The sequence below is a fragment of the Bos indicus x Bos taurus genome, chromosome 16 (assembly GCF_003369695.1).
Source record: "Bos indicus x Bos taurus breed Angus x Brahman F1 hybrid chromosome 16, Bos_hybrid_MaternalHap_v2.0, whole genome shotgun sequence".
Lineage (NCBI taxonomy): Eukaryota > Metazoa > Chordata > Mammalia > Artiodactyla > Bovidae > Bos > Bos indicus x Bos taurus.
The window spans coordinates 66,170,404-66,184,992 of NC_040091.1; the positions used below are offsets into that span (position 1 = coordinate 66,170,404).

A 14,589-nucleotide genomic window follows, 5' to 3' on the forward strand; every position below is an offset into this window, starting at 1 on the left:
CATGGGGTCGTGAAGAGTCGGACACGACTGAGTGACTAGACTTTCACTTTTCACTTTCATGCATTGGAGAAGGAAATGGCAACCCACTCCAGTGTTCTTGCCTGGAGAATCCCAGGGACGGGGGAGCCTGGTGGGCTGCCATCTATGGGATCGCACAGAGTCGGACACGACTGAAGTGACTTAGCAGCAGCAGCAGCATACAATGTTATCAGCACAATAGTTATGTGGAATCTACCAAAAACATTTCCAGCTCATAGAAACACAAAATAGAAAAGTAGTTGCCAGGGGCTCAATGGTTAGGAAAAGAGAGATTGGTAAAAGGGTCCCAGCTTTCAGCTGTAAGATGAATAAGGTCTGAGGATCTAGTGTATAATAGTCAATGCTTTATGTTTTCATTATTTTAAATAATGCATATTTCTGGCAAGAGAAATTTCCTCAGTCATTTATAGCATGTTGAGTTTGTGACACATAGGAATTTTACGAAGATAAATTAATGAAATATACTTTGACACTTTAGAACAGCAGGAATGATTTCACCCTTCAAAAATGTATGAAGTGTGCTTTTATTTTTTCAGCTGTTACGCATTAGAGAACTTCCATCATGTTGAAGGTGTGGTAGTTTTATGCAAGTTTTATGTGTTCATAGAGTTGAAGTGGAGGGTCATTTTTGTTATCAATCCTCTGTAGTTCCCCCATTGAACCCAAATGTTCTAATGCAATTCCAATTTCTAAGCCTTTTCCCTTTCCCTTCCCTGCTGAGCCTCCCCAACCTGGCTCACCCCTCTAGGTCGTCACAGAGCACCAGGCTGAGCTCCCTGTGTTACATAGCAACTTCATACTAGCTATCTATTTTACATATGGCAGTATGTATATGTCAGTGCTACACTCTCAGTTCATCCCACACTCTTCATCCCCTGCTGTGTTCACAAGTCTTTTCTCTATGTCTGTGTCTCTATGTGTATCTTGCAAATAGTTTCATCAGTACCATTTTTCTAGATTCCATATACATGTGTTAGTATATGATATTTGTCTCTTTCTTTCTGACTTATTTCATCTGTATAACAGGCTCTGGGTTCATCCACCTCACTTCAACTGATTCACATTTGTTCCTTTTAATGGCTGAGTAATATTCCATTGTACATAATATACCACACCTTTCCTTAACTGTTCATTTGTTGATGGACATCTAGGTTGCTGAGCCGTTGTGTACTGATGGACATCTAGTTTTCTGGGCCATTGTATATTAACATCTAAGTTTATTATGGCAGAATGATGTATTTCCTTGTTTGTGTAAGTCCATGGTGGGGGAGTCCATGTTGCTTCTCTTGTGGCTCAGCTGGTAAAGAATTTGCCTGTAATGTGGGATACCTGGGTTCGATCCCTGGGTTGGGAAGATCCCCTGGAGAAGGGAAAGGCTACCCACTCCAGTATTTTGGCGTGGAGAATTCCATGGACTGTATGGTCCATGGGGTTGCAAAGAGTCGGACACAATTGAGCGACTCTCATTTCGTGGTGGGGGAGGGGCTGTGAGGGGGGCTTCAAGACTTTAAATTCCATTATGTTGCCAATCTGAGGCTTCCCCGGTGGTTCAGAGGTAAAGAATCTGCCTGCAGTGTAGAAGACGTGGGTTTGATCCCTGGATTGAGAAGATCCCCGGATTGAGAAGATCCCCTGGAGGACAGCACAGCTACCCACTGCAGTATTCTTGCCTGGAGAATACCATGGACAAAGGAGTCTGGCAGGCTACAGTCCATAGGGTTGTAAAGAATCAGACACAACAAATGAAAAGGCAACCTATTGAATGGGAGAAGTTAGAATAGTTGCATGTCATATGTTTGATGAGGGATTAACATTCAAAACATAAAGAACTCAATAGCAAAAACCTCCAAACAATCAGTTAAAAGTGAGCAAAGATATGAATAACTATTTTTTCAAATAGGACATTCAGATGGCCAACAAGTACATGAAAAGGTGTTCACTATCACTAATCATCGGGGAAATGCAAATCAAAATCACAACGAGATATCATATCACCTCATGCTGGTTAGAATGGCCATTACCAAAAAGACAAGAAATGACAGGTTGTTGGCAAGGATAAAAAGCAAAAGGAACGCTTGTGTACTGTTGGTGGGAATGTAAATTGGTACAACCACTATGGAAAAGAGTATGACTCTTCCCCTCCAAATTAAAAAAGATCTTGAAAAATGAAAGTGTTAATCGCTTAATTGTATCCGACCTTTTGTGACCCTGTGGACTGTAGCCCACCAGACTTCTCCATCCATGGAATTTTCCAGGCAAGGACGCTAGAATGGATTGCCATTCCCTTCTCCACAGAATCTTCCTGACCCAGAAATGGAACCTATGTGTCCTGTGTATCCTGCATTGCAGGCAGATTCTTTATTGTCTGAGCTACCAGGGAAAACCCCCAAATGATCTTATGATCAAGCAGTTCCACTTCTGGGTATTTATCTGAATAAAACCAAAGTATTAACTCAAAAAACATATTTACTTCATGTTCATTGCAGCACTGTTTACAATCGCCAAGATATGGAGTCGGCCTAAGTGCCCATCTATAAATGAATGAAGAAAATGTGGTGTATTTACATATACATATTGGGATATTATTCAGCCATAAAAAGAAGGCAATCTTGTCATGTTTGACAACACGGATGGACCTTGAGGGCATTATGTTAAGTGAAATAAGTCAGACAGAAAAAGACAAATACAGTATGATTTCGCTTATGTGTAGAATCTAAAACAAAAACAAAATAAAACTAAACCAGTAATATATAAAGAACGGAAGCTGGGGATTTGGTGGGGTGGGTGAAATGGGTTACAGGGGTTCAAAAGGTACAGACTTCTAGTTATAAAATCAATAAGTCCTGGGGATGTAATGTAGAGCCTATTAGCTATAGTTAATGTATTGTATATTTGGAAGTTCCTAAGAGAGCAAGTCCTAAAAGTTTCATCACAAGAGAAAAAAATGGCAACTATGTGTGGTGATATATGTTAGTTAGACCTATTGTGAGACTCATTTTGCAGTATATACACATATCGAATCATTATACTGTATACCTGAAATGAATTTAATGTTATATGTCAATCATATGCTGATTAAGAAAAAAAAATTCTTCCAAATTTTTTCTCAAATTCTGTCCTTGAAGATGTACACAAAGTTGATTTCACTTCTTTTCTACTTAATGCTATGTATCATGTTTCATAATACATAATAATGCATTTCATTTCCTTCCTGAGTAAAATAGAAATAGGAACTATTTTTAAGTATCAATTATTATGTAGGATGCAAAATATTTATACTAGGAGAGTATCTTCAAGGACTCAGGGGCTTTATAAAAAATAACTACTGCTCCAGAATCAGTATGGTTAGGTGTTTGAAAGGTACAAGAACTCACATATCAGTTTCCCTCATTTATAAAATAAAGGAGCTGGGTTAGGTGTTCTCAAAGGCCTTTTGAGATTTAAACTGCTAAAAATCATTAGAGACTATTTTTATGTTAAAACTTAATGCACAGTTAACGGTGCCTTAGTGGTTTGAAACACTAAACCAATGGTTTAGTAAAAATGTACTCATTCAAGGGATCTCACATTATTCTAGTTCACTTCTTTTTGTTGTTACAATTTAAGGTCCTTTCCAATCTCATAAGAACATTTCTCGTGGTTAGACAAAGTTTTTTTTTTTTTTTTTTCTTTTTCCTTATATGTGGCAACATTAGAGGTCAAAAACCTCACTTTCGGTGATTGTTTGGCTTGTAGGAATCTGCTTTTATTCACATGTTGGTGATATCTGTATTTTCTAATCAAGTGGGTTGCATCTGTCTTCAATTTTATTTTTTCCTATAATTGTATAAAACAGTGATTTGAGACTTGTGACGGAAGTCTGCACTGTATCTTTCCCAACCAGTAATATCATGATACATGGTAATCTCTTTGTGAAAGCTTCATAAATGTTGATGAATTGGAAACAGTATTAAGAATAAACCAAAAGCCCACTTATATTTCCTACCATTTAAACGCAGTTCCTGTATGAGAATGCAACTAAATCAGAAAGTTTTCCATTTTCACAGGAATGCCTAGAACTTAGTCCTTTTTAATCCATAACTAACAGACAATAGTATAATTTTCCAGTGATATATCATAACCTTTTTACATTTGATTCAAAGGACAGATGTATTTGAGGAGTCATGCAGAATACACTACACATTTAAAGAAAGGTGTATTAAGAATTGATTTCACTTTTACTTCTGCTCAACACTATTGCATTTCATTGTTGAACTTGATATACTATAATATCCTTATTTTCTAATTTTTTTCGTTCTTACATCGAAAATTATTTATGACCACATTTTGTGTCTTGTCCTTAAAACAAATGTTCTTTCCATTTATCTGATTTCTCTTGTCCTTGCCTTCTTTAGTCTCTAAATCAGACATGATTCTCAAAGTTATTTATCACCAGTAAAATTTATCAAGTGCCTTCTCAGAGAGTAAGTCAGTTCTCTGCATTCCTTTGAGTTAGGTAGCCATGTTCTATGTTGAAGACATAAAAATGTCAACACTCTGATTTTTAAAATATGTGTTCTATTTATGGTCAAATGTTAGCAATAATCAGTCTCTGGTTTCTATAACCATATGGACCGATTTGATTGGCAGAATGATTCATATCTTCCTGTTCATGCATGATAGATCACTCAGAACTCATTTTTCAAAATATGGCATTTGCTTCTTTAGGTAATGATATTGATACATACCTATCTCATATGTAAAATCCCAGGTGCTTTATACAGTTAACATCTGAGGAAATATATCATTTGATTTATGTGGTAATTTTTGTGCTCAGTTAGTTGATGATACCACTACAAGCTTTTCTTTGTAAAATACTTTTGTCAAAGTATTACTTCTCTGCTTAAAGCAGGAATTCCTTCAGAAACTTTTCATTTATGTCTTTAGGATAGAATCCGATTATCATAGCTTGACTTTGTGACCATACATACACTGCCCCTGACATAAGCTTCCAACCTCATATTCTGTTTCTCCCTTATCTGAAAACTTAACTGTAGCCAGGTAGATGCACTCATGTTCCCGACATACGAGTACTTCTGTCTCTGTATGTTTTTAAGAACTTCTCTTCTACCTGGAGTGACTTTGTGTCTGTTTTTCATTTACAGAAATCTTGTCTTTCAGGGATACATTTTTTCTCACTTTGCCCATGAAGTCATTATTGAAATTTTCAGTTAGGGGAAGGGAAGGGAATTCAGTTGGAGATGGAGGAAAACATTTGAATATCCACTATGTGGCAAGTACTATGATGGGCAGTTTACATACATTATTTCAACAAAGGCTTCCTGTTTTATGAATTCCTTTCTTTTATTTAAGAAGCTCAATTCAGTTGCTCAGTCATGTCCAACTCTTTGAGACCCCATGGACTGCAGCATGCCAGGCCTCCCTGTCCATCACCAACTCCCGGAGTTTGCTCAAACTCATGTCCATCAAGTTGATGATGACATCCAACCATCTCATCCTCTGGCGTCCCCTTCTCCCCCTGCCTTCAACCTTTCCCAGCATCAGGGTCTTTTCTAGTGAGTCCGTTCTTCACATCAGGTGGCCAAAGTACTGGAGCTTCAGCATCAGTCCTTCCAATGAATATTCAGGACTGATTTTCTTTAGGATTGACTGGTTTGATCTTGCAATCCAAGGGACTCTCAAGAGTCTTCTCTTACACCACAGTTCAAAAGCATCAATTCTTTGGTGCTCAGCTTTTTTTACGGTCTGGCTCTCACATCCATACATCACTACTGGAAAAACCATAGCTTTGACTATGTGGACCTTTGTTGGTCAAGTACTGTCTCTGCTTTTTAAAATACTGTCTAAGTTGGTCATAGCTTTTTTTCCAGAGAGCGTCTTTTAATTTTGTGGCTGCAGTCACCATCTGCATTGATTTTGGTGCCCAAGAAAATAAAGTCTCTCACTGTTTCCACTGTTTCCCCATCTATTTGCCATGAAGTGATGGGACCAGATGCCATGATCTTCATTTTTTGAATATTGAGTTTTAAGCAAACTTTTTCACTCTCCTCTTTCACTTTCATCAAGAAGTTCTTAGTTCCTCTTGTTTTTCTGCCACGAGAATGGCATCATCTGCATATCTGTGGTTATTGATATTTCTCCTGGAAATCTCGATTCCCCCTTGTGCTTCCTCTAGTCCAGCTTTTCCTTCCTTTGTGGTTCAGATGGTAAAGTGTCTGCCTGCAATGCAGGAGACCTGGGTTCGATTCCTGGGTTGGGATGATCCCCTGGAGAAGGAAATGGCAACTCACTCCAGTGTTCTTGTCTGGAAAATTCCATGGGTGGAGGAGCCTGGTGGGCTACAGTCCTTGGGGTCGCAAAGAGTTGAATATGACTGAGCAACTTCACTTTCATCAATTTCATTCATGTTCATCAATTTCATTCACTTCCATCAATTTCATTCACTTTCATCAATACTCAGTGCCCAGAAGAGTTCTTTGAACAGTGAACATTTATTTAATGAATAAACATAATTGCCTCACATTGTTAATTTTATGATAATGTCTTAGCCACTTTCCTCATCCTTGAGATCCAATAAAAAGGGGGGGATCCATTTTACAGAGATTGAAATTATGACACAATACTTGTTTGATTCATTGGTTTGTGACTACCGTTATTGAAATTTAAAAAATACTGTTGTTTGAGTAGCTTGGCTATAGCTTAATACCCAGTGCTATTCAGTGTTTAATGAGTAATTATGAGGGAAATTGTTCATGATGGAATACCGTCTTGAAGGATAAATGAACCAGAGGAAGATCTTAGGTGGATTAAAGCTTAGTATGATCTAGGAGTAATGGTGGTAAGTTCAGCTAAGCAGTACCTGTCCATACATGCCCTGTAAAATGAGGAATTGTATTTGCTGTTGTGGAGCATTTCTGTGGACTAGAAGGTTTCCTTCAAGAGCACACCACTTAAATTGGTTCTAACCTGAAGTATTTTTCCACTTCAAAAAACATAATGGTTATTTTTCCCATGATATTTTTGTATTTTTTATTTTATCATAAAAATGAATGTTTTGCTGGCATTGCAATTATTTTTTAATAATTAATATACTACAGTATATATTATAATGTATAGTATATAATTATAGTGTACTCTATTACAATAATTCAGTACTCAATATATTGAAATTGGATTTGATAATTTGCTAATTGTCTTTTATTAATTGAACTTTGAGAAAAACTGAGAAAGAAAGAATAGAGGGAAAAAGAATCTCAGTATTGCCATTACCTTGTTTTCTGTAGATTCTTTTCATTTGTGTTGAGAAATGGAACTGTCTGTGGTACCTATGCATGTCATATCTTGCACAACTAGTTTTTGGACACTGTAATCTCATTTTGAATAGATTACTCCAAGATATAAAAATTGAAATTTGAGCATGGAAGTGAATGAAATTGATGAACATGAATGAAATTGATGAAAGTGAAGTTGCTCAGTCATATGGGTTAAACTAATATTTTTTTCTGAAACTGCTGTAATAAGTGGATGTAGAGAGAGTTACACTTTAAAAAAAAATACAGCAGTATGTAAATGTCAATCCCAAGCTCTCAGTCTGTTCCCTGCCCTTTTCCCCCTGCCCCCAGGTAACCACACATTCATTCTCTAAGTATGTAAATATGTTTCTGTTTTATAAATAAGTCCATTTGTATCATTTTTTAGAGATTCCACATAGAAGCCATATCGTATGATGTTTGTCTTTCTTTGACTTACTTTACTTAGTATGATAATCTCCATGTCCATCCATGTTGCTGCAAATGGTATTATTTCATTCTTTTTTATGGCTGTATTTTTACCACATCTTCTGTTGATGGATATTTTCATTGCTTCCTTGTCTTGACTATTGTAAATAATGGTGCGTTTAACATTGGGGTATGTCTATCCTTTCAAACCATGTTTTTCTCTGGCTATATACCCAGGAGTGGGATTGTTTTTAAGGAACTTCCATACTGTTCTCCATAGTGGCTGTACCAATTTACATTCCCACCATCAGTGTAGGAGGGTTCCCTTTTTTCCACATCCACTCCAGCATTAATTGTTCATAGATTTTTTTTGGTGATGGCCATTTTGACTGGTGTGAGGTGATATCTCATTGTAGTTTTGATTTGTGTTTCTCAAATAATTAGCACTGTTGAGCATGTGCCTCTTTTCATGTGCCTCTCGGCCATCTGTATGTCTTCTTTGCAAAAATGTTTATTCAGGTATCCTGTGCATTTTCCAATTGGGTTATTGGGGTTTTTTTGTTTGTTTGTTTGTTTGTTTTTTTATTGAGCTGCATGAGCTGTTTGAAACTTTTGGAGACTAATCCTCGGGGAGTGCTTTTTACCTGTTCTGTGTGTTGAGAAAGTTTGTCTTGATTGTGATGGAAATAAGCCTCACACAGTACAGAAAGCGACCTCGTCATTTCATTAAGCAAATAGGCTACTGCTTCAGCAATTCGAGGTGGTGTAAAGCTGTAAATATTTTGATATCACTCACATTTCTCTTTTTCTTGTAGGTTTTAAAATGGGTGGAAGAAGCAGTACAGGCTTCCAAAGTTCACCTCTTATCAACAGACCATTTGGAACAGGCTGAAAATACTTGGAAAATTCCCTTTGATCCCAGTCTAAAAGAGGTTACTGTGTCTCTGAGTGGCCCTTCTCCAATGATTGAAATTCACAATCCTTTAGGTGAGCTATATGAAATATTCATATTAAAAATATTTAAAAATATAGAATATGAAAAAAATAGAAAAACCATGGAAGATAAAAGATTTTTAACAGACTTACTTGTTCAAATTAATGCTAACTTTATGAATAAATTCAACCAACTCAAAAATGACTGGAGAAGATGTTTAAAAATTAAAACTGAGTATTTTTAGTCATAAGTATCATTGAGTTAACATGAGATTCAAAAACTGAAACTCCTAATAATTTAAACAGATGGCATTTACTATCTTAATTGTAACTGAAGGATCCAAAAAATATTTTAGATGAACCTGAAATATTTTCTTCATCTTTATATGAGGAAATACTTCACAGTAACTTATTCTGTAAAATTCAGTGTTTTGTCATTTTTAAGTGAATCATATGAAAAAAGTCCTTTATTACTAAAAAAGCTGTCTAATTTTTTACCATATCATTTTCTTGATAGATTTTAATTTTACAGGTTGTTCTTGTTCAGTCACTAAGCTGTGTCCGACTCTTTGCAACCCCATGGACTGTAGTATACCGCCAGGCTTTCCTGTTCTTCACTATCTACCAGGGTTTGTTCAAACTCATGTTCATTGCCTCAGTGACACTATCCCAGTGATACTATCCAACCATCTCATTCTCTGTTGCCTCCTCCTCCTCCTGCTCTCAATCTTTCCCAATCAGGGTCTTTCCCAATGAGTTGGCTCTTCATATCAGGTGGCCAAAGGATAGGAGCTTCAGCGTCAGTCCTTCCCATGAATATTCAGGGTTGATTTCCTTTAGGATTGACTTTTTTGCCCACCTTGCATTCCAGTGGACTATCAAGAATCTTCTCCAGCACCACTATTTGAAAGCATGAGTTCTTTGGTGCTCAGCCTTTTTTATGGTCCAACTCTCACATCTGTGCGTGTTTACTGGAGAAACCATAGCTTTGACTATACGTACCTTTGTCGTCAATGTGAAGTCTCTGCTTTTCAATGTGCTATGTAGGTTTGTCATAGCTTTCCTTCCAAGAAACAAGCGTCTTTTAATTTAATGGCTGTAGTCACTGTCCACAGTGATTCTGGAGCCCAAGAATATAAAATCTGTCACTACTTCCACTTTTCCCCCCTCTATTTGCCATGAAGTGGTGGGACCGGTTGCCATGATTTTAGTTTTTTGAATGTGAGTTTAAGCCGGCTTTTTTCATTCTTTCCTTCCACCCTCATCAAGAGACTCTTTAGCTCCTCTTTAGGAGACAGTCTCTCAGGAGACAAGTAAACTCTGGTAGTCCCATCTCTTTAAGAATTTTCCACAGTTTGTTGTAATCCACACAGTCAAAGGCTTTAGTGTAGTCAATGAAGCAGAAGTAGATGTTTTTCTGGAATTCCCTTGCTTTCTCTGTGATCCAATGAATGTTGGCAATTTGATCTGTTTCCACTGTCTGTTCTAAATCCAGCTTGTATGTATGAAAGTTCTCGGTTTATGTACTACGGAAGCCTAGCTTGAAAGATTTTGAGCATTATCTTGCTAGCATGTGAAATGAGCACAATTTTGCAGTAGTTAAACAGTCCATGGGATCGTGAAGAGTCAGGCACGACTGAGCGACTTCACTTTCCCTTTTCACTTTCATGCATTGGAGAAGGAAATGGCAACCCACTCCAGTGTTCCTGCCTGGAGAATCCCAGGGACGGGGGAGCCTGGTGGGCTGCCATCTATGGGGTCACACAGAGTTGGACACGACTGAAGCGACTTAGCAGCAGCAGCAGCAAACATTCTTTGGCATTGCCCTTCTTTGGGATTGCAATGAAAAGTGACCTTTTCCAGTCCTGTGGCCACTGCTGAGTTTTCCAAATTTGCTGGCATATTGAGTGCAACACTTTTACAGCATCATCTTTTAGGATTTGAAATAGCTCAGCTGGAATTCCATCATCTTCACTAGCTTTGTTTGTGGTAATGCTTCCTGAGGCCCATTTGACTTCACACTCCAGGATGTCTGGCTCTAAGTGAGTGATCACACCATCACGTTTATCCAGGTCATTAAAACCTTTTTTGTATAATTTTTCTGTGTATTCTTGCCACCTCATCTTAATCTCTGCTGCTTCGGTTAGGTCCTTACTGTTTCTGTCTTTTATCATGCCCGTCCTTGCATGAAATGTTCCCTTGTTATCTTCAGAAGCATATTGCACACCTTCTAACCTGGGAGGCTTGTCTTCCCGTGTCTTTTTGTCTTTTCATACTCTGTTGGGTTCTCGAGGCAAAAATACTGAAGTGGTTTATGATTCCTTCCTCCAGTGGACCATATTTTGTGGTAACTTTCCACTATGACCCTTCTTGGATCACAGCCTTGTCATGGCAAAGGGGCTTGTATAATTTTACAGGAGATGGTTGTTAAAAAAACATATTTATATTCTCATTAGAATGATGTTTTAATTTGTTCCTTTGATAATTGTATGATTCTCAGTTTGGGCTTAATTCCATCTCTGGTTGAATTTATAAGATTTAAGGTTGAATTGAATAGTAATCTTAAAAAATAAAAAGAAACCTAATTTTTCTTAATATTCGTGTTTAGGAAATTTTTTAACCAATGATGTTTGCACAATATTTTTATTCCTATTGTAGCTGAAGTATATGTTACATTTTTTAAAACCTGTATGAACATTTATAAATTGGGAAGGAATAACTACCTTTTTTACTTTATTTGAATCTTAGAAAATGACATACCTTAGAGAAAATAGGGTATGAAATTTACCTCAAAGGCTTCAATCATACTTAACAATCAAATTGAAATTTATGAGCAAGCAAAACCAATTTTTTTGAGACTGTTTGGTCTTGAAAATAGATTTATCTGTAGAAATGGATTTGTCTTTTTAAGTAGCATTCTTATAGTACCATATATCCTATCTACCCAGGAAAGATTTGTGTTGTTCATTATCTGTATCGAAAGTACCTGTAACCATTGCCTTAAGTTCTACTACTTTAAAAATTCATTGATATTGATATTTTAAAAGTCATTTGCAGCGATTATAAAACTTCTGATGCAAACATGGGATTCTTTTAATTGATTTGTTTACATAACTGCAGAAATAGTCCACACGAGAGCCAAGCCTGAAATGAATATGTAAACTATGGCTTAATTCCAAATTTGCTTTCCTTCCTAAGTTCCAACTGTCAGATACTGTATGTTGATCTCAGTTGGAGATGGTACGGTGTTACTGCATTATACTGTCTCCTCTAATTATTCCTTTGACAAGTAAAACCCTTCTTGTGCACTTCATGGAAACCTGAGGTTTTACACTTTATGCAAAGTTATGCCCAGGGCTCTTAATGTTAGCAATATCTTGAGTCATATTCAAAAAGACATTTATTCTAGTTTACTGTTTTTCCATCTATTAAGTCTAAATGTCTCTAGTGACTGTACATAACTTCTTTGTAGCCATAATAATCGTTACCTAGATTAACTTTGGAAATACGATTATCGTCTTCCATCTTACTCTGTTTTTAAGATCACATCAACATAGCAAATAGGAATCTGTTACTTCAATTACAGTGTTCAGAAATGCTAAAGTTGCGTATATTTTAGATATAAAATGATGTTTTGAGCTAGACGTGTAAATGTCCATCAGGTAATTTATACTGGAAATGTACACAGCTGATATACATAGCTGAAATAAAGATTATGTTTATAACCTCTATGTCTGTCTTTCAGGAAAGCTGATAAAAAAGGGATTTGGCCTGAATGAGCTATTAAATATTCATAACTCTGCCAAGGTGGTGAATGTTAAAGAGCCAGAGGCTGGAATATGGACAGTGAAGGTACTGTTATGTTACAGAGTCTATTTGTTGTTTTATTTTGATGTTGGCACGTTTTATAAAATATATATAATAGTTTATTTATATCTTCTCTAACGATCATGGAGAATGCTTTTGCTAAAAATCAATAGACATGTTGCATTCTTCGGAGTTGTCTTGATCATATGAATTGATAGTGTTTGGTTGTGATGACCTTGAAAGGGATCAGTACCACCATAAATAGACTTAAAATGCTCCAGGTAGTTTTCCTATCATCGAATCTGTAAATTATATTATTATATTATATATTATTATATATATATATTATATTATTATATATATTATATTAGCCACTGTCTGCCTCCAAAACAATCAGAGATGGAGCCAGTAGAGAATGGTGTTTAGGGACAAAGGCCCTAGTGTGGAACTGCCCTGGGTTTGAAAACACCACCACTTAAAAGCTGCTAACCCCTTAGAACTATAGCTTCTCTTGATTTTCTTTCCACCTCTTTAATATAGGATGGCAATAACAGTCCTTTCTTTCATAGAAGTGTTCTGAGAATTAAATGAAGATGATAAAATGAAGTATTTAACAAGTTCCTGTTACAAAATAAGCACTCAAACATTGCTGGTTATTGGTGTGTAGTAGACCTACATTCATTGTGTGCTTGAACGCAAAATTGTATTTGTATCTTAGAGTCACATTAAATAGTATATGTTCATACTAAGAAAGCATTGTATTTTGGCAATATGGAGGAAAGAACGTGTTTGCCTTCGAAATTCAGGATACCATAAATCTGAGATCTAGTCCTGCTGCAAATTATATGTGGGACCCTCCCTAGTAGATGCTGTGCATGGCTTGCCCATATTTCTCAGAAATTTCAGTGTGCTCTGGCCTACTTCCAACCGCAGGATCTGTATTTCTGTGTCTGAGAAGCTTTTTTTTTTCTCAAGATAGAACAGGAGAAGGCTGTTCAGCTAGAGAATTAAACCCTTCTAGAGCAGCTTTCAGCCCCTGCAGGAATAAGCTCCAGTTGTCCACAGGGAGAGCAGACTTAAAGACACACCTTATATGTGCTGCGTGTATTACTCTTCCTCTTCCATTAGAATCCCTTGTAACTTCCAAATAAACAGTTTACTCTGAAATACTGGAACAACTCAAATGAAGATTCCCCTTGCATCATTTACTCTTTCACCATCTCAGCTTCCTGACATGATAAAAAGAAAAGAAAATGAGATCAACTGGCTCCTTTGAAATTATATAGCTGCTGTGAAAGTACATGGAGGTGTTATACCATAGAAATTTTGCATGCCAGTTTTTTAAAAGAAATACTTAACTTTTATTCTTTAATTTTATAAAGTTAATTTTTATTGTAACTCCATTTAAGTCCTAGAATATCAGTGTTTCTTTTCCTCACAACTCTCAGTCTTATAAGGAAAGTAGTAATATGGATATTTTAACATGAATAATATGGAATAAGGGTTTAAGTAAAAAGGCTATGTGAAATAAAATTAGTAACTTTTATTGAATGGATCACAAATAGTCCCATCTGCCTGTGTTATCCCCCAGTTCCTTGCACAGAGTAGTTGCTCAGTCCTTCCTAAGTGCATCAGATAGTCAATAATGAAGTGTTTCACTGTAATATGGCCAAATTTGATATTACAGTTATTTTAACCAACTTGCCCCACATATAACTAGATTGAGTCTGACTTTCTGTGACCACAGTGGAAAGGAGTATATGAAGTTCCGAGTCTCTGTATTGTCCAAACATTTTCATTTAAGCATGCTCTAAGTCAGCAGTCTTGAGCTAGCTGTTCACTAAGGTAGCTCACTTAGCAAGTTCTCTAAGATGATCCGTTCTTGCTCTCTAACCAGTGATGTTAAGTTGTCTGTTACTGACTTTGAGATGCATACAAGTGATACCATTCTTCTGTATAATTAGCAACTGATTGTGAAGTATTTGAACCCATTTGATAGGTGATTTGGATTGCTACCAGTGGTATTTCCTCTAATAAAACTCTTGCCTAGAAGGGGGATATTTTACATGTCTGATGTTTTTCCTTGTGCCTA

At 36.6% G+C, this 14,589-nt stretch overlaps 1 protein-coding gene across 3 annotated transcripts in view; it reads left to right on the top strand.

The window, feature by feature from the left end:
- HMCN1 (hemicentin 1) overlaps nt 1-14,589 on the top strand; it is a 537,282-nt gene that overhangs the window by 189,113 nt on the left and 333,580 nt on the right. For all 3 annotated transcript variants that reach the window (XM_027565583.1, XM_027565584.1, XM_027565586.1), the window contains exons 5-6: nt 8,573-8,744; nt 12,436-12,542. In XM_027565583.1, the coding sequence (XP_027421384.1) occupies nt 8,573-8,744; nt 12,436-12,542 (279 nt within the window). The remainder of the gene's footprint in view (nt 1-8,572; nt 8,745-12,435; nt 12,543-14,589) is intronic.